The 19,209-nt window shown below is 34.4% G+C and overlaps 1 protein-coding gene across 1 annotated transcript in view; it reads right to left on the bottom strand.

The window, feature by feature from the left end:
- REV3L (REV3 like, DNA directed polymerase zeta catalytic subunit) overlaps positions 1-19,209 on the bottom strand; it is a gene marked incomplete at both ends in the record, with an annotated part of 161,978 nt that overhangs the window by 76,392 nt on the left and 66,377 nt on the right. The window contains 8 exons of the mRNA XM_080700388.1: positions 574-716; positions 2,822-3,056; positions 6,416-6,535; positions 11,201-11,349; positions 11,437-11,521; positions 12,716-12,820; positions 14,140-14,234; positions 16,982-17,078. Coding sequence (XP_080556514.1) covers positions 574-716; positions 2,822-3,056; positions 6,416-6,535; positions 11,201-11,349; positions 11,437-11,521; positions 12,716-12,820; positions 14,140-14,234; positions 16,982-17,078 — 1,029 coding nt within the window. The remainder of the gene's footprint in view (positions 1-573; positions 717-2,821; positions 3,057-6,415; positions 6,536-11,200; positions 11,350-11,436; positions 11,522-12,715; positions 12,821-14,139; positions 14,235-16,981; positions 17,079-19,209) is intronic.

Genomic DNA, 19,209 nt, shown 5'->3' on the forward strand with positions numbered 1-19,209 from the left:
CTCTTTGTTTAATCAGAAAAATATTAGGATTCAGTGTTTTGGGGGGAGATAAAACAACATGCTTCTTTGCATTATTACTTTAAGTAAGTGGAACATATTTCTTTGTTTCTTATACCTTTTTTTTTTTTTTTTTTTTTTTACGGTACTAGGCATGGAACCCAGAGCATTCTACCTCCGAACTACACCCCCAACTTTATTTTTTATTCTTTATTTTGAAACAGGATCTCACTGAGTTGCAAATGGCCTAAATAGCTGAGGCTAGCCTACTGAGATCTTCCTGTCTCAGCCTCCCAAATGCTGGGATTATAAGCATGCACCACTATACCATACCCAGCTACTTAATTGTTAATGCAATAGACTGATTAGTTTACAAAGCTTGAAATCAGTAACAAATGTCACATCTTTTAAAAATGAGGAATCATATACCTACATTAAAAAAATTTCTAATGGAAGACAACATAGTGTCACTACAGTCTCACTTAATCAGCTACGTAAAAATGTGACTGCAGTTTCAAAATAAAATGTTCTTAGCCCCTACATAACCAAATGCTCAAGATAGACTTGCTTACTTACCACTATTTTCATCTGCAGTCCCATCTAACTGAGGTATAGAAAGATTGGCAAGAAGCAAACTGTTATCACTCCACTCCATTTCTTCTTCTGAGGATGAATCATCATCTTCGGTTGAACTTCTGTGGGTATTTCTGCACAGTGACCTAGAGAATATTAAAATTTGCTGATGAGTATGATGACCAGAAAAGATTATCTCAGATGCAAATAATCTGTCTAATTTGATACCAGTAAAACATAAAAAACTAAAAATATAACTTATCCTACTATGATACTTTCAAAAAAGTTATTCTACATAGAATTTTTAATTCCTTTCATGTGAGCTAGAAGATACCATAGTTCCTATATTTATAGCTCTATGATATCCTAGATTATCATATATAATCATGTTCTTTCTCATATTCTCTCCTTCATCCTAGCCTTAGACATACACATATAACAGCTTGGGTAAAAATCTAGTTATTTCAAAAAAGGTGGCATTCTGGCATATTTTAGGAAGTCTTCATAAATACTCAATCATTGCATTCTGAAATGAAAAAGCCAAAAACAAGAGGGAGGGGAATTCAAGTCAGGGCCACAAAGAAAATAACAAGGATCTAAGAAGGGTTAAAAGCAGTAAAGATACTGGGTAAATTTGATAGTAGCTACAAAATAGTTAGTGAGAAATTTAGATAGACTTTATAGTCCAGACATATAGTCTCCATACATTTTTGTCCCATACTAACCTGATACTCTATTTTATTTTTTTTTGGGTAGGCAAACCTTTCTATTCATAATCAAGCTTTTCTGTCCCTGGTCTCCAAAGTTTGAAAATAAAATTTTTCTTTTTTTTGTACTGGGGATTTAACCTAGGGACATTCTACCTCCAAGCTATATCCTCAGCCCTATTTGATTTTTAATTTGTTAACAGGGTGTAACTAAGTTGCTGAGAACCTCACTAAGCTGCTGAGGCTGGCTTTGAACCTGCAATCCTCCTGTCTCAACCTTCCTCCATGTATTGGAATTATAGGCATGTGACACCATGCTTGGCTCAAAAATAGTATTAAACACGGAACGGTGTCTCCCGTAAACTTTTTCCAAAACATAATTTGTCACAAAATCATTCTGTTAAGAGCTACAAGAGATACTAAAGGTCATTTTATACCTCTTTTCCAACTTTTTACCCATGAAAACACACACATGCACACACACACAAGATCATACAACTTGAGTGAGTGAATTCCCCTCACTTAAAAATAGGGCTGGGGATATAGCTTGGAGGTAGAATGCCCCTGGGTTCAATCCCACTGCAAAACAAACAAACAAAGCTGCAGTGTCATCTTATCTTGTGAAACAAACCAGAACACCAGTGTTTACTTCTGGGACTTTCTTAGTTTTTGGTTTTTTGATACTTAATTACTTCAGTCTAATCAGATCTGGAAGGTAATTCTTGTCCTCAATCTGAATCCACATAATGTTATTTAAACCTAAATAACAACAGTTTTAGGTCTAAAGTTATAGGTCTAACCAGTTTAAAGATATTCCTTTTTTCAAGTTATGAGATAAGGAAGAGCTTCAATTTTGTCCTATTTTTTACTCACAGATATTAATACTGTATATACAAGTAGATAATTTCTAAGTTAGGCTTCAAAAGCTGTAGCAAAACTTAATTTATCTTGGAATATGAAGTATATGCTACATGAAAAACAAAACAATACTTCAAAGGTCTTAAGGATTTGAAAGACAATTTAGATCATAAGGCATCTCATAAGTAATAGCAAGAAATAATTTTTGATAATGACAAAAGGAAGTTATTAAAACAATTGAGCTGGGCATGGTGGTATACATGTAATCCCAGTACTTGGGAGGTTGAGGTAAAAGGATTGCAGGTTCCAGGCCAGCTTTGGCACAATGGTGAGCTCCTATATCAAAATAAAGAGAGGTAGGGGTGTAACTCAAAGGTAGAACCTCCCTGGGCTTAACCCTCATTATCAAAACAAGAAACAAGCCCGGCGTGGTGGTGCATGCTTGTAATCCCCATGCTTGGGAGGCTGAGACAGGAGGATCGCACAGGTTGGAAGCCAGCCTCAGCTAATGAGTGAGGCTCTCAGCAACTTAGTGTGACCCTGTTTCCACATAAAATGTAAAAAAACAGGTCTGAGAGTATAACCCGGAGGTAGAAAGCCCCTGGGTTCCACCTCCAGTACCACCCAAAACACCCAAAACCAAACAAGAAACAAAACAAATAAAATAACTAAAATAATAAAATTACCGCTTTTTGGCACAATGTTCTTCAATATTGTTGTCCCATCTCTGAGACATCACCAAACTAAGCTCCATTTCTTCTTTTTCAATCTGTGGTTCATTTTCTTCATCATCACTATTTTGGGGAATTTTAGTGTCTCCAAAGGAGTGACATGGTGATAGCATTCCATTTCTTTCCACCTGATATCCATCACTTTCCAAACCAGCAAGAAGATGTACCAGAGCCTCATCAGGACTACTGTCTACAAATGAAGCAATTACCAATCAAATACATTTTCTAAGTAGTTCAATAATTCAGATCAAATTACACAATAACATCACAGATGGTCACAGATGCTAAAAGAATACAGTTGTTGCAAAGACTGATGTAGCTCTTCCATCAAAGTATGATCCTTAGACCATATGTATTAGAATAGTTACAGCCAGACATGGTGGTGCATGCAACTAATCCCAGTATTTAGGAGATTGAAATGGAAGAATTTTAAGTTTGAGGACATATCTCAGCAATTTAGAGACCCTCAGTAATTTAGTCACACCTTGTTTAAAATTAAAAAATAAACAGGGCTGGAGGTGTGGCTTCTTTGAAGCCAATGGGCTGCCTCTATACCCAGCCTACAAAACCTTTTTCTGTACAAAGAGGTAACAGTAAAATATTCTCATTTACTAAAATATCAAGTTTTAAGCATCCTAAGAACAGTAAGAAACTGACTCAGTGATGATACTAACTGTAAACATCTGCTCATAAGAGCCATTTTGTCAATGATCTACTTCTCAAACCTAAAATTATAGTTTTTTATTTTTATTTTTGGTGGTACTGGGGTTCCCGGAAACCCTTCTATCTCCAGGCTACACTCCCGGACCCATTTTACATTTTTATTTGGAAACAGGGTCTCTTAAGCCAGCGAGGCTGGCTTTGAACCAGCAAGATCCTCCTGTCACCGCCTCCCAAGTGCGGGGATTATAAGTGTGCGCTACCACGCCTGGCCTAGAATTATAGTTTTATTTTTATCTTTGATAACACTGAGATTGCACTTCTGTAACTTTAGGCAAGGTAAAGTTCTGTTAATGTTATAATGCATTTGACTAATATAAGGATATAGGTATATGTCTCACTTTTTGGTACTGGGAATGGAACCCACAGGCATTCTTTCTACCTCCGAGATACATATCCCCAGCCCTATTTTTATTTTTGTTTTGAAACAGGGTCTCAATAGGTTGATGAGAACCTAACTACTTGATGAGGCTGTCCCTGAACCTGTATCCCTTGTCTCAGCCTCCAAGTACTGGGATTACAAGTATGGGCCACCATGCCCAGCTGCCTTACTTACTCTTTTTAAAATTCCTTAATATTTCTATGTTCTTTTCTTAACTTTTTTTTTAAATAACTAGAATGTAGTTTAAAGTACTTTTATATACACTGACTAACTCAGATGGAGGAATAGAACATTTTAACATTAAAAGCTCAAAATAATTTTTCATTTGCTTGTAGTACTAGGGATTCAACCCAGGGGAATTTTACCTCTAAGCTCCAATGCCAGCCTTTTTATAATTTTTGTTTGTTTGTTTGTTTAACATAGGGTCTCACTAGAATGTTGAAGAGTCTCACTAAGTTGCTGAGGCTATCCTCAAACCTGTGATCCTATCTCAGTCTCCCAAGTACTGGTATTACAGGCATGCACCACCATGTCCAGTTCAAATTAATTTTTAATATGATCTTTTTTTGTGGTACTGAGGATAGAACCCAAGGGCTTTCTACCTCTGAGCTATACCCTCAGACCTATTTTGTATTTTATTTGAAAACAGGGTCTCACTAAGTTTCTGAGAGCATCGCTAAATAGCTGAGGCTGGCTTGGAACCTGTGTGATCCTCTTACTTCAGCCTTCCAACTACTGGGATTATAAGCGTGTGCCACCACGCCCAGCACTAATAGGATCTTAATAATGACTTCTTTATATATGTTACTACTTAAACAAATAGTTCCCTAACTCTGATTAACATGTTTTGAAATGTAACTATGTATAATTTTAGTACAGCATAAAATTAGGCAATTTATGTACCATTCAGATAAAGTGTAAATTAACAAAGAGAAGGCATTTATTAGAGCTTGGATCACATTTGATACTAACAAAAATTGAAAATTGAAAGTAAAGAAGAATAAAATTGTCTATACCATGCAAAATAAGAACTGTGAAATATTTCATTTTATGCAACAAAATCTCAAAATTTTGCAAAAGATGTAAGTTAGACTAAATCGTTAAAAAAAATTTTGTAAATGCTTTATTTATTTACTGAACTGGGGATGTAACCCAGGGGCATTCTACCTCTGAGCTACACCCTCAGCCTTTTTTTTATTCTTTATTTTGAAGCAGGGTCTCACTGAGTTGCAGAGGGCCTCACTGAGCAGCTGAGGCTCTGTGAACCCTGATCATCCCACGTCAGCCTCCCAAATCCCCGGCTCTGTAAATGCTTTGTAATTTTAGTGAAAATGAATTTATAGTTATGCAGAATAACGCAGAAATAACTGTCCTATATTATGCTGGCCAAAACTTAATGGCTTGAGAAGAACTGTACTGGTAAACTTTTGATACTAAGAAAGAACCCTTTATGGTATTTTGTTGACGTACTTTACCTTTAGAGAATATTAATTAAGAAAAATTACATTTCAAAATAAGCAATATAGTTTTTTCCCAAAGTAAGATTTTTTTTTTTTTGGCAGTATTGGGGTTGGAACCCAGCAGCATTCTACCTCTGAACTATGTTCCAGCCGTACTTTTTATTCTTTATTTTGAAACAGGGTTTCACACTAAGTTGCAAAGGGCCTCACTAAGTAGCTGAGGCTGTCCGTGAACCCGGATTCTGTCTCAGCCTCCCAAGTACTGGGATTACAAGCATGTGCCACCAGGCCCAGCCCAAAGTAAGAATTTTTAAAAGTATTTTTTCTCACAATTGTTTCTAGAAAAAACTATGTAGAAAACAAAAAACAAACTACTTGATTTAATTCAAGGTTTCATTTCTATACTAAGTATTAAATATAAAACACCAATCTCTTCAAATCAAAGAAAAATACTCGGTACAAATTGACTTGTACTGATTTTTTTTTTAAGTACTGGGGATGGAACCCAGGGGTCTTCTACCTCCAGGCTACACTCCCAAATCTATTTTATTTTTTATTTGGAAACAGAATCTAAGTTGTTGAGAGCCTCACTAAGTTGCTGTGGCTGGCTTCAAACCTGCAATCCTCCTGTCTCAGTCTCCTAAGTACTGGGGTTACAAGTGTGCACCACCATGCCCAGCTCTTATACTGATTTAAAATACCTAATAATTAATTAATTAATTTATTTATTTATTTATTTATTTATGTGGTACTGGGGATGAAACCCAAGGGCACTGTACTTCTGAGCTTCACCCCCAGTACTATTTTTAGTCTTTTTTGTTTTTTTAAAACAGGGTCTCACTGAGTTGCCAAGGGCCTCATTAAGTAGCTGAGGTTGTCCACGAACAGCAATCCTCTGGTCTCTGCTTCCCAAATGCTGGGATTACAAGCATGTGCCACCATACCCGTCATAAAATACTTAATATTTATGAAACCATTTTTACTTACTGAAAACTGGTGACTCACTCAGTCTTTGGGTCAAAGGCTGAAAAGTCTGACTATTTTCCATGAGGTTCAAAATTGCTTCTTCATTAATAAGTGCTTCTTCAACTTTATGTCTAGAGTGACCTTAAGATGACAAAGAGTACAGAAACAATAACACAGTGACTTAACTCTTAAAGTTATCACTTACAATTTGTGTAAATTATGAAGTATTACAACTTAAAACTAAAATTTTGAAGTATCAGTGATATATGCTAAATAAAAATATAGTCAAATTTAATAAAAAGTCATGGGACTAGATAACAAGTTACATGAATTAACAATAATAGTAATAAGAACAGAACAAACAATCTCTAAATCTGTGGTCACTTAATGTTTATAATCTCTTTAGCCTTTCTGATTGTACCTAATATTTATAAACAATTATTCTAATAAAAATCACTGTATATGACAATGTACAAAGAAGTGGGTGGAGAAAAACTCCTTTTTGAATAATAAAATTCTTTTATATGGTTCAAAAACAAGTAAACAAATTCATTTTATATTAATTATATTTTTTCAGAAAGTTTCCAATTCATTTAAAAACAGTGGGTTTTTAACATTTACAGTGTATAAAGTATAGAGGATTCAATAATTTTAAGGATAAAGATAAGATAAATTTTAGTATAATCTAGTGAAAGGGAGGGAATGAAAGAGGAAGAGAGGAGGGAGTAGTAAAAGGAAAAAAAGGCTTCACACCAAAAAGTAGAAAGTAGTTATATGACAGCTAACTTGATTTTTTTTTTTTTTTTTTTTTTTTTTTTGCAGGTCTGGGATGGAACCCAGAGGCATTTGACCTCTGAGCTACACGCCCTGCCCTGTTTTTTTTTTTAATTATTATTCTTTATTTGAAACAGGGTCTCACTAACTTGCAGAGAGCCTCACTAAGTAGCTGAGGCTGTCCACGAACCGTGATCCTCCAGTCTCAGCCTCCTGAATGCTAGGATTACAAGCGTGAGCCACCTCGCCCAGCTTTATGACAGCTAACTTGAAAACAGCTATTTTCCTGCTCTAAGTATTTAATCAGACTTAAAATTAAATGTTTTTAAGTTTTAAAAAGAGAGTTAAAATCTTCTGGGAGAGATATCTTTGAGGTAAAACATTCCAGAACATAGCTGGATAGCTGGGCTAATAAGTGTTTAGTCAAAAACAACAACAACAACAACAAAAAATAAAAAAATCTAAAAAATAGCTCATTTTGAGAGGACCAATTTGAAAATAAACTAGTTTTTTGAAACTAATAACAACATAGACAAGACTAAGAAGAAAAATAAAAGCAGATTTACAAAGTAAATCATATTAAAAATAATAGGGGGTGTGCTAAAGATGTAAGATGTAAAATAATACTACGAACAAGTTTATATAAAAAAACACAGGGAAGCCGGGCGTGGTGGCGCACACTTGTAATACCCCGCACTTAGGAGTCGGAGACAAGGATAATGCAGGTTCGAAGCCAGCCTTGCTGGCTTAAGAGACCCTGTTTCCAAATAAAATATAAAAAAATGGGTCTGGGAGTGTAGCCCAGAGGTAGAAGGGTTCCGCCCCCTCTACCACCAAACAAACAAACAAAAAACAAAAAAACACAGGGAAATTAAACAAAATAGATAATTTCTTAGAAAACAATGACACAAATTTTGACGCAAACAAAAGTAGAAAGCTTGAGTAGACCTACAACAACTATGAAAACTGACACCATGGTTTAAATCTACCTCTATTATCCCTCCCCTCTTAGCACAAAAATCCGCTCCCCTACGCACAAAATAACGCTATGCAAAGTCTGGATGGTTCTACAGACAAGATCTATCAAATCTTCAAGAAACAAATTATTTCAATCTAATAAAAATTTTCAAAAAGAGAGTTGAAAAGAAGAGATAGCTCCACAACTCATTTAATGAGCCAAAGCACTGTTCTTTTCAATTATTAAAAAAATTACAATTCTAAACAAAATATTAGAAAACAGATATGTCTATGTTTAAAAAACTATAGCAAGGCGTGGTGGCGCATGCTTGTAATCCCCACGCTTGGGAGGCGGAGACAGGAGGATCGCCCAGGTTCGAAGCCACCCGCGCTGGCTTAAGAGACTGTTTCCAATTAAAAAAATATATTAAAAAATAGGTCTGGGAGTGTAGCCCGGAGGTAGAAGGGCTTCCAGGAAACCCAGTGCCACACACACAAAATAAAAAAACTACACCAAATTGTGACCATTTTAGGAGTGCAATGATAGCTTAATATCATAAATAAAAATCAATTTATGTAACTTGCCACATTAACAGAATAAAAGATAAAACGGATTACTTCACTAAATTCAGAAAAGAGTATTTGTTAAAATTTAATACAAAGCCGGATGTGGTGGCGTATGCTTGTAATCCCAACATTTGAGAGGGTGAGACCGAAGGATCATGGTTGGTGGGCAGCCTCAGGTACTTAGTGAGGCCCTGTTTCAAAATAAAGAATAAAAAATAGAGCAGGGGGTGTAGCTCAGAGGTCATATTAAAACAGTATAATCCTAACATAGGTAAACATGACAGAGTAGGAGAAGTAAAGGGTACCAAAAAAAACCATTGTTGAATCGATGTGTGAGTACAACTAGCTCCTTACACACACACACACACACACACACACACACACTCTCTCTCTCTCTAACGAGATCTTTATTCCTAATATGGGGGAAGCCTGCCAAGCACTGCGTGCATGCAGGTCACTATTACTATGAACTACATTACAATGTGAAGCTATAATGCACCAATAAAAGTATTAAAATATAAGTAAATATTTCAAATAAATTAAAGACCAAAATAGAAAAAAAAAAAGACAAGAAAAACAAATTTTAAAGCACACATAAGCCTGAAGAGTAAATACTTAAGAGAAAACTTTCATTATAGGAAGGTAGGGAGGACTCATAAATGAGGTACAAAAACCAAACTATAAAGGAGATTACTGGTAAACTTGATGTTAAAATTGAAGATATGCAAAACACTAAAAATGAGAATATTTTGTAAAGAGGAAAAAAAGTTGGGGAAAAGCTGCTAAAATTTTTAAATACTTTTATTGTAGAAGTCTCACTGGGAGAAAATAATTCTATTATAAATAACTGATAAAAGAAATCCAAATGACCTCTAAAGATGTTTAAACTTGTTAATAGGTAATGGAGTTTAAGAAAAATTTAAGAAACCGCTTCATATGGCATATGTTCATTTAAATTTATTATTTGACACTATTGAATATTGTTGAGGCTCCACTTACTTAGAAAAAAATGCACATTAAAAGAAGCAACTCTGGAGTAAAAAGATCCATTATTCTCTTATTTACTAATATTGTAAAAATTAAGTGCATTTCCGAAACCTTGTGTGAACTGATGCTATCTGAGTACAGTGCATACATTACAGCATCCACCAAAATACACTTATATGTGTTCTGTAGAGAAGCTTTTACAGAGGCCATAAGGACACAGATCTTACACTCTGCAGAAGTACAAACCATCACTTGTAGGGACATCACTTGAAGGGAATTAGATAAACTTTTAGTTTCAAAACTGAACCCTAATCAAGCTGCTAAAATAAACAGGGATAAATTTCAAAGTTACGGTGACATTAAAAGATGCTCAACATCACAAGTGATGAGGGGAATGAAAATTAAAATCATGAGATACCATTTTATATTCTAGGACGGCTATGGAGTGCCACGGAAAATCTCAGATACTACTGAAGGGAACGTAACACAGTAATACAGAACAGCCACTTTGGAAAATAGCTTGGCAATTTATTGAGAAATTAAACATAATTCCACTTATTGGTATCTACTTCAAAGGAAATAAAAACATACCTATACAAAAACTTGTACTCAAATGTTCACAGCATAATTTTTTTTTCTTTGTACACAGGTAATCTTTGTAGTGAGCGTTATTCTTAAACTGGCTTCATTACCCACCACTTCCATTACTTTACAACTCTTCTCATATTTCTTCTAAATTTCCTGTTTTACTGTTTATAGCAGTACTATTCCCTTCAGTCAAAAGTGAAAACAACTCAAATATCTACCAATTAATAAATGGATAAATAAAATATGGCACATCTACATAATGAAACCTATGTCAATAAAAAGGAATGAAATACTGATACTGCAACACAAATAAACCTTCAAAATATTATTCTCAGTGAAAGAAGACAAAATAACTACATATTACATGATTTCATTCATATGACATATCTAGAAAGGGCAAATGTAGAGACAAGGAAGTGGGTCAGTAGTTACTTGGGGTTCGAGGTGGAAAAAGGCCTGACTGCAAATGAAAATAAGGGATCCTCTGAGCTAATGGAAATGTTCTAACAGAATTGTGAAGTTTGCACAATTTAGTATATTTACTATAGATTATTAGATTAATTATAACTTGAATGAATTTCATGGTGTGCGAATTATATTTCAATTAAGTTGCTTAAAAATAGATAATGAATAAAAAAACAAGTTGTTTAATTTATGACAAGACATGATTTATATACAACTGAAAACCTAAAAAAGAACAGAATATACAGTGAATACAGATCTATGATTAAATACAAAATCATACATGGTAACAGTTTATACCAATTTTAGGATAATCCTTATCTTTAAGGGATGGAGAAAAGATAAATAAATGGGAGAGACAATTTTTACTATATCCATGTTTATTCCTTGCGTGTGGGATGTGGGATGGACCAAGCAACTACACAGATATCTGTAATGGTATTTTCCGTATACTTGAAAAGACAATCTCACCTTTGTTCAACTCTGTGTCTTTGTGGACCTCTATTATATTGGCTGGTGTACACTGAAGCATTTCAGGAGACAGAACATCAGAGTGCAATGTTAACTCAGCAGAGAACTCCTGGGATCCATCACTATAGTCCACAGATCCCGATAATGTTCTGCTTAATTAAAACATATACTTTATGATAAATGAGATAACAAAGCAATAAAATTAGTTCTGAGATCTATAATAAATAGCCACTTACACAGAGAAATCATTCTGTTTGAGAATTTCCTGAAGTCTCTTCTGAAATTTTTTTTCACTCTCTGTTGCTGGCACAAACCTGCGATCTTTGAATTTTAAAAGTATATTAAAAAATGTGTATGTATGAAATATTTTCCCTCTTTTGTAAAGCAGTTAAAAATGGCAGCAATTTTCTATCTTTCTCCTGACACATAAAACATCATTTAAATGTAGTCCTATTTACAGAATCAAACAAAATAGAAATAGTTGTTACTGAAGTTATAAAATTAAGTACTTACAGTCCATTCGTAATTAAGTTTTATAATTATAACCCAAGTCTTAGAGAAAAACACTGCTTTCTACTCATAAATGTACTGTACATCCTTAAACCAGAAATTTATCCTTTGTAAAATATATTTCTATCTTAAAAGGCACACAAATTTTATCAAAATATTTTAGTACCTTAGCCTTTATAATAAAATTTATGATTTAATGGATTTTAATATAGGCTTACCATTACTTATGTACATTTGCCTTTAAAATTTTTATCTTTGATTATTATTTCTTTTTTTTTTCTTTTTTTTTTTTTTTGCGGGTCTGGGGGTGGAACCCAGGGGCATTTGACCTCCGAGCTACACCCCCTGCCCTATTTTTTATTCATTTTGAAACCGGGTCTCACTGAGTTGCAGAGGGCCTCACTAAGTAGCTGAGGCTGTCCGCGAACCGCGATCCTCCAGGTCTCAGCCTCCCGAATGCTGGGATTACAAGCGTGCGCCACCACGCCCAGCTTGATTATTATTTCTAAGATTTTGCTGTATCCATGGAATTTATGAGTCCCCTAAAACTCTTTCTGAATGTCACAATACTTAATAAAAATGAGTATTTTTCTCAGAGATATATATGTACATGATAAAAGTGAGTTTTATGACATTCCCAGAAAATAGTTCAAGGGTAGTTTTTCATGGGATACATTATCAAAGTTTAATGAACAAAACAGTATTTCTAAGCTGAAATTTAGAAATACTAGAGGACAGAAAAGGAAAGAGTGGAACAAGAGGATGAGATATAGTGAAAATCAAGGGCAGTGAGACATCAACTTCTTATATAGAAAAGGATGACAATAATGTGACACTTTGGGGATGGTTGTAAAGAAAAAATTACTGTTTGTGCAGCAATGATAACAGGAACACTACATAGAAAATGTAAAGATAATTTCAAAAGTAAAAACCTAGTGTTAAAGAAAAAATTTCCCATTAAAATATTAACTTAAGAAAATCACTGGAGTGCTATTAAGTTTATACCTTGTGATTCTGGCTGGCTAATTTGAGAAGTTTCATTTCTGTTTCTTCGTCGTTGCTTTTCGTCTTCCCATATGGCCTGAAGACCAGGGTTTCCACCAATTTGATCTGTAATCACAATAATATGTCAATAATACAAAAGTGTTAATGTGAAAAATTTGTGCTTAAAAAAAGCTGACCTCTTCTTTAATAATATTATCTTGCTCCTCACCCCTTCAAAGAACTAGGGATATAATCCAGAGGTACTCTACCACTGAGCTATATCTCCAGCCCTTTTTATTTTTTTAGACAGGTCTCACCAAATTGTAAAGACTGGTCTCAAACTTGTGATTCTCCTCCTGCTTTACTATCCGAAGTTGCTGAGATTACAGGCACCTACCATGCCCAGCTAAATATTGACTTTTAAAAAAAACAATTACCTCCTAATACTTGGGAGCTAAGACCAGGAAGACTGAAGGTTTGAGACTAGCTTTGGCAACTTAGCAAGAACTTGAACAACTCAGGGAGATCTTGTTTCAAAAATAAACAAATAAAATAGGGCTGGGGATATAGTTTGGAGGTAGAATGCTGCTGGGCTCAACCTTAAGTACCAAAAAGAAAAACACTTTTATTACAAATCAACCTATATGTATTATGCTACTCCTTTTTGTTTTCTACTTATTCCCCCAATCCAACAAATAAATAAAACTCAAACATCTTGACCACAGCCAAAAGACCTAGGATTCCCTCTATGAAAATAAAGTAATAAAGGAGTAGAGTCTACTAACCAATTTTATATTAGTTAATTTTATTTAGTATTATAGTTTTGTTTCACACAAATGAAAACTAATGACTATCCTATCAGGAATACAGAAAAAAATCTTCAAAATATTTTGTATCCTCTTCTATTATATCTTAGTTTTGTAGTAATGCTTCTGTTCTATTTTGGTCATTAAGTTTTACAAGTAAAAATATATATTAAAAGCCAAGTGTGAGGCCGGGCGTGGTGGCGCATGCTTGTAATCCCTGCGCTGGGGAGGCAGAGACAGGAGGATCGCGCAGGTTCGAAGCCAGTCGCGTGTGCTGGCTTAGAAGACCCTGTTTCCAAATTTAAAAAGTATAAAAAAAAATAGGTCTGGGAGTGTAGCCCGGAGGTAGAAGGGCTTCCAGGAACCCCAGTACCACCACCAAAAAAAAAAAGCCAAGTGTGGTGGTGCATGCTTGTAATCCCAGCATTCAGGAGGCGGAGACTTGAGGATCATGGTTCGCGAACAACCCCAGCTACTTAGCAAGGCCCTTCGCAACTCAGTGAGACCCTGTTTCAAAAAATATAAAGACTAAAAAATAGGACTGAGATTGTAGTTCGGAGTAGAACGCCCCTGGGTTCCATCCCCAGAACCGCATTAAATAAATAAATAAATATATTTTAAAAATAACTCTATGTGTACCCTCAATATCCAGCCGATTTAAGATGTCAGCAGCTACAGCATCCACTTCTAATTCACATGTACTCTGTGGCTCAACACCTTCCAGTATTAAAGAGCTATAATAAAAAGAATAACAATATTACAGCAAACTTTGTGAGGTTTCTCTCATATAAGATTTTCTACTTAGGTAGTAAACAAAAAACCTATGATATGAAATTATTCACGACATAACTGACACTGAGTATATATATATATATAAATAGACAAGAAAATATAAAACCTATTATACTGACAATCTTGTTAAGATCCTTGCAGTATATGCTATATATTTTGGTTAATTGTATATGAATATACATATACTTAATATTCCATAAATATTTATATTCCATATATATTTATATGAAATATTCAGTGTTTTAGCATGTGATCATGCTAAGGGAAGAATGTGATAGGAAAAAGAGAGAAAGACAACAGAGAGATGCACCAAAAACCATTCACATACAAAATCGGTTGTCTAGAAGCATTTTCTTCAGCAGTCACAAATAGTTTTCAAAACATGAGGAGAAAACATACAAGAGGTGAGAGAAAGCTAGCATAATGAAAAGTAGGCGCTCAAATACTGCTGATTTGGGGAATTCTTTATGGAATTCTTTAAGGAAACTATGAATATTCAATAGTGGGTTCATAGCTAGCAAAAATGACACCAAGGCCACTAATTTTTATGAGAACTACAGAGGGTTCTTTCCAACTATTGCTTTTTGACTCCAAAGCACTGGTTTTCCCCCTCCCCCATCAGAGCCACTAAAAAGAAGATAAGGAAGACACCACTTAATTGTCCATGCTTGCCAAAATGAACAGACAACATCTAGGATAAATCTGTTAACTCATTTCAAAGTTTCTGTTCTTACCAAAACCAACAACAAAATGAATAAGGGAGATCCATAATTTTACTTCAAATTGGGTGATGGCATATCATATGTGATATAAAATAATTTTAATGTTCTAAGAGAAACATATTAGCAAGACCTAATTTTTCATTTTCTATCCCTAAGGAAGTTTTGAGGAAACATTAAAAATATTTGTTAGAGCTACCTGTGGTAGCACATACTTGCAAATCCCACTACTTGGGAGACTGAGCCAGGAGGATTCCAAGTTCATAACCTCAGCTACTTAGTGAGATCCTGTTTCAGAATAGGGCTGGGGATGTAGCTTGGAAATAGAATCACCCTGGGTTCAGTCTTCAGTAGCAAAAACATGCCATCACTTTTAATAAGATTCTTTTTTAACTTTAGGTATTAAAAATCCCCAAGTAATTCTAGAATACGAAAATTCTGTCAAGTACATATTAGAGGTCTGAAACTACATAAATTAAGTCTAAACAAATACTTTTATGATAGCTTATGCTTAACTGATTAATAAACTCATAATTTATTATAAAATAAACATAAAGCCATTAAGCCAGGATTTTTTTTTTATTCTTCGTAAAAAATACCTGTTTAAAAAGCATTAGGTAATCCCAGCATCTGGGAGGCTGAGACCGAAGGATCATGGTTTGCAGACAGCCTCAGCTACTTAGTGAGGCCCTCTGCAACTCAGCGAGGCCTGGTTTCAAAATAAAAAATAAAAAAAAATAGGGCAAGGGGTGTAGCTCAGAGGTCAAATGCCCCTGCGTTCCATCCCCAGACCCCCCCCAAAATAAAAAGCATTAGGTGATATGTACATTGAAAGAGGAAAATTATAACCACTCAGCTGACCAATCAATAAAAGGATAAAAAAAGAATGAACAATGTGATGTGGTATAAAAAAGAAATTCCTTAGTTTTATGTAAAGCTACTATTTATTTATTTATTTATTTATTTATTTATTTATTTATTTATTTGTACTGGGGAAAGAACCCAGAGGCTTTCTACCTTCAGGTTACCCTGTCAGATCTATTTTTTATATTTTATTTGGAAACAGGGTCTAAGTTGTTCAGAGCCTTAATCATTAAGTAGCTGAGGCTGGCTTTGAACCTGCGCTATCCTACTGTCGCAGCCTCCAAGGATTACGAGCACGCACTACCATGCCTAGCTCCAGATTGATAAATTAGATATGCACTGATTACATGTCTATTTTATGGTAGAGAAACCTAAGGATTTAGAATATATTACCAAAAAAGTATAATCAATACAATAGCTGAAAGTAATCACAAAGGATATTATTAACAAATAGCATTTCAATGCGCTTATTTAAACAATGTTTAATATTTACAAATCTTAGGGGCTATTTTTATTGAAAATATGTGTTATTTCAGTTTTCAACTGATATTTTATTATGAAGCTAACTTTTTTCCTTGCTAGTGATAAGATCTCAATTTACAATGCATGATGAAGTAGATTCTACAACAATCTAACACAGATTCCTTTAATTAGGTAATATCTAGGTACATTTTTAGTCGTGTGTGTGTGTGTGTGTGTGTGTGTGTGTGTGTGTGTGTGTGTGTGTGTGTGTGTATACTGGAGATTTAACACAGGGGCTATTCTATAATTAAACTAACACAACTAGCCCTTTCTATAATTTGAAACAGGGTCTCCTTAAATTGCTAAGGATGGCCTCCAACCTGTGATCCTCCTGTCTCAGCCTTCCAAGTACTGGGGTTATAGGCATGTGTCACCACACTTGGCGTTCTAGTCTGTTCTTTAAATCTATGATTCCATAAAATGTATTAATACTGAGATTTACTTTTTTTTTTTTTTATAAATTTGTAGGTTAAAAAGAACTAATGTAATAATAAAAAGTTAAAATCAAATTATGGTAACCAATGATTTCTCATCACAACTAGGATATATACAAAATATTCATTTCCTTTACAACATTAACTAACCTTGGTATTTCATCTTCTTCCCACCGAAAAAAAGTACCAGCAAGAGAATTTCCTGATAACCGATCTTTGCATGATCCAGTTGCATGTGATGTATCACCTAGGTATAAAGAGGTTAATTTAAATAGATTCTACTTTTAATTTGTGTACAATTACCCTTTGAGTAAAATAATATACAATCTATGTGACTTGCTCCTAAAATTATGTCCTAAAAATTCACATGAATCAAGAGTAATGGTTACAAACTAAAAATAGGGGAAAAAAGTATACGTAATATACAGATGAGGGAGAAATGGCTATAATAAAAGATTATTATATTATAATAATAATATAATAAAATGAATATAATATGAATAAAAGATTCATATTATAATAAAAGATTTATTGTTTTATGGTACTGGAGATTGAATCCAGATGCACTCTACCTCCAAGCAACACTCCTAGCCCTATTTTTAATTCTTTATTTTGAAACAGGGTCTCACTGAATTGTGGAGGGCCTCACTAAGTAGCTGAAGCTGGCTGCAAACCTGAGATCCTCCTGTCTCACCTTCCCAAATACTAGGATTACAAGTATGAGCCACCATACTGGGCCAGCATGATATATTTAAATGCAGTATTGTGGCAGGTATGCTTAAAATTTCATTGGAAAAATAAAGACAAATCACAAATTTTTTATAGATTTTTAAATTCCTAAGGTATTCTGGATGGGCTCCAACTAAAATTCTTGTGGAAATTTCACATAAACCTAAAAACATACTTTAAAATTAATCCCTAAATAGAAAGTACATACACATTGAATTCCAGACCTAATGGCAGCAACAGTGAGTGGAACCTTGGGGCAAATGAAAATACAGCTTGATATACATTTGAAAAGGAGACCATACACGTCTGCTTCAAGTTCCAGATTGTGGAACTAAGACTAAATTTCTGCACCATTTTTATGATCTTTTGTGGGAATTTAAATTTTCAGTCTTATTTGTCTTTTAAAGAACCAACTCTGTGTTGCACTGATCCTTTTCTTATAAATCTTTATTTCATGAATTTTGGATCTGATCTTAATTACTGGGAATTTAATTTTTCAAAAAAGAGAGCTGGGCCTGGTGGCGCACACTTGTAATCCCAGTACTTCGGAGGCTGAGACGGGAGGACTGCACAAGTTCAAAGCCAGCCTTGGCTACTTAGTGAGGCCCTCTACAACTTAGTAAAACCCTGTTTCAAAATAAAGAATAAAAAATAGGGCTGGAGGTGTACCTCAGAGGTAGAAGAATGTCCCAGGGTTCCATTTCCAGTTCAAAAAAAAAAAAAATCAAATAACACAAAGCCAAGTGAGTGACATAAAAAAATCCCAACATTAAGAAAGATTAAATTCACAATCCTCTTCAGATACATTTAATGCGATTTTATATGGTTATCTTAATCACAAAATGGTATAATTAGAATGAGATAAGTTATAACCATCTTTCAACAAAATGTATGCCAAAACATGTGCTTGATTATATATACACTGAAAAGTTTTAAAAGGTTTTGTTACAATAAAGATAGGGTATTTATAAAAACATAATTTTATAATTTATAAATTATTACATTTTCTAATAAATGTATATGAATAAAAAATCTACAAATGTTTACTGACTGATAACAAATTATAAAAATTCTAATTTTAGAGACAGGGATACAGGTTAATGTTAGCATACTTGACTAACATGCTTGAGGCCCTAGGTTCAATCCCCAGTACCACCACCCAAAAAAACATTTCATTTTATCTATACTCTGCATATTGTGTCAGTATATTTCCCTAGAGAACATCAAAACTGAAAACATCCTCATTCAAATATATATTTTCAGCTGAGCAAGGGATGTATATATCTGTGATCCCAGCTTGGGTGGCTGAGGCGGGAGGACTGGAAGAGGACTGAGAATGTCACTCAGTGGTAAAACACCCCTAAATTTTATTCGCAGTTTCATCAAACCATCCAAAATTTCCATTTTATTTGACAATGGAATACCCGAATGCTGGTACAGAATTGTATGAATGCATATATAATATTCAAATTTCTACATTTTTTTCACTTTCAAAAGTAGGATTACAAAAGTAAGGTGTGGTGGTGGTGCATACCTATAATCCCAGTACTTGGAAGGATGAGACAGGAGAACTGCAAGTTCGAGGACAGCCTCAACAAGTACTGAGACTCTCATCAACCTAGCAAGACCCTGTTTTATAATAAGAAATA

The sequence above is a fragment of the Muscardinus avellanarius genome (genome assembly GCF_963383645.1).
Source record: "Muscardinus avellanarius genome assembly, chromosome: 8".
In the NCBI taxonomy this organism is placed as follows: Eukaryota; Metazoa; Chordata; class Mammalia; order Rodentia; family Gliridae; genus Muscardinus; species Muscardinus avellanarius.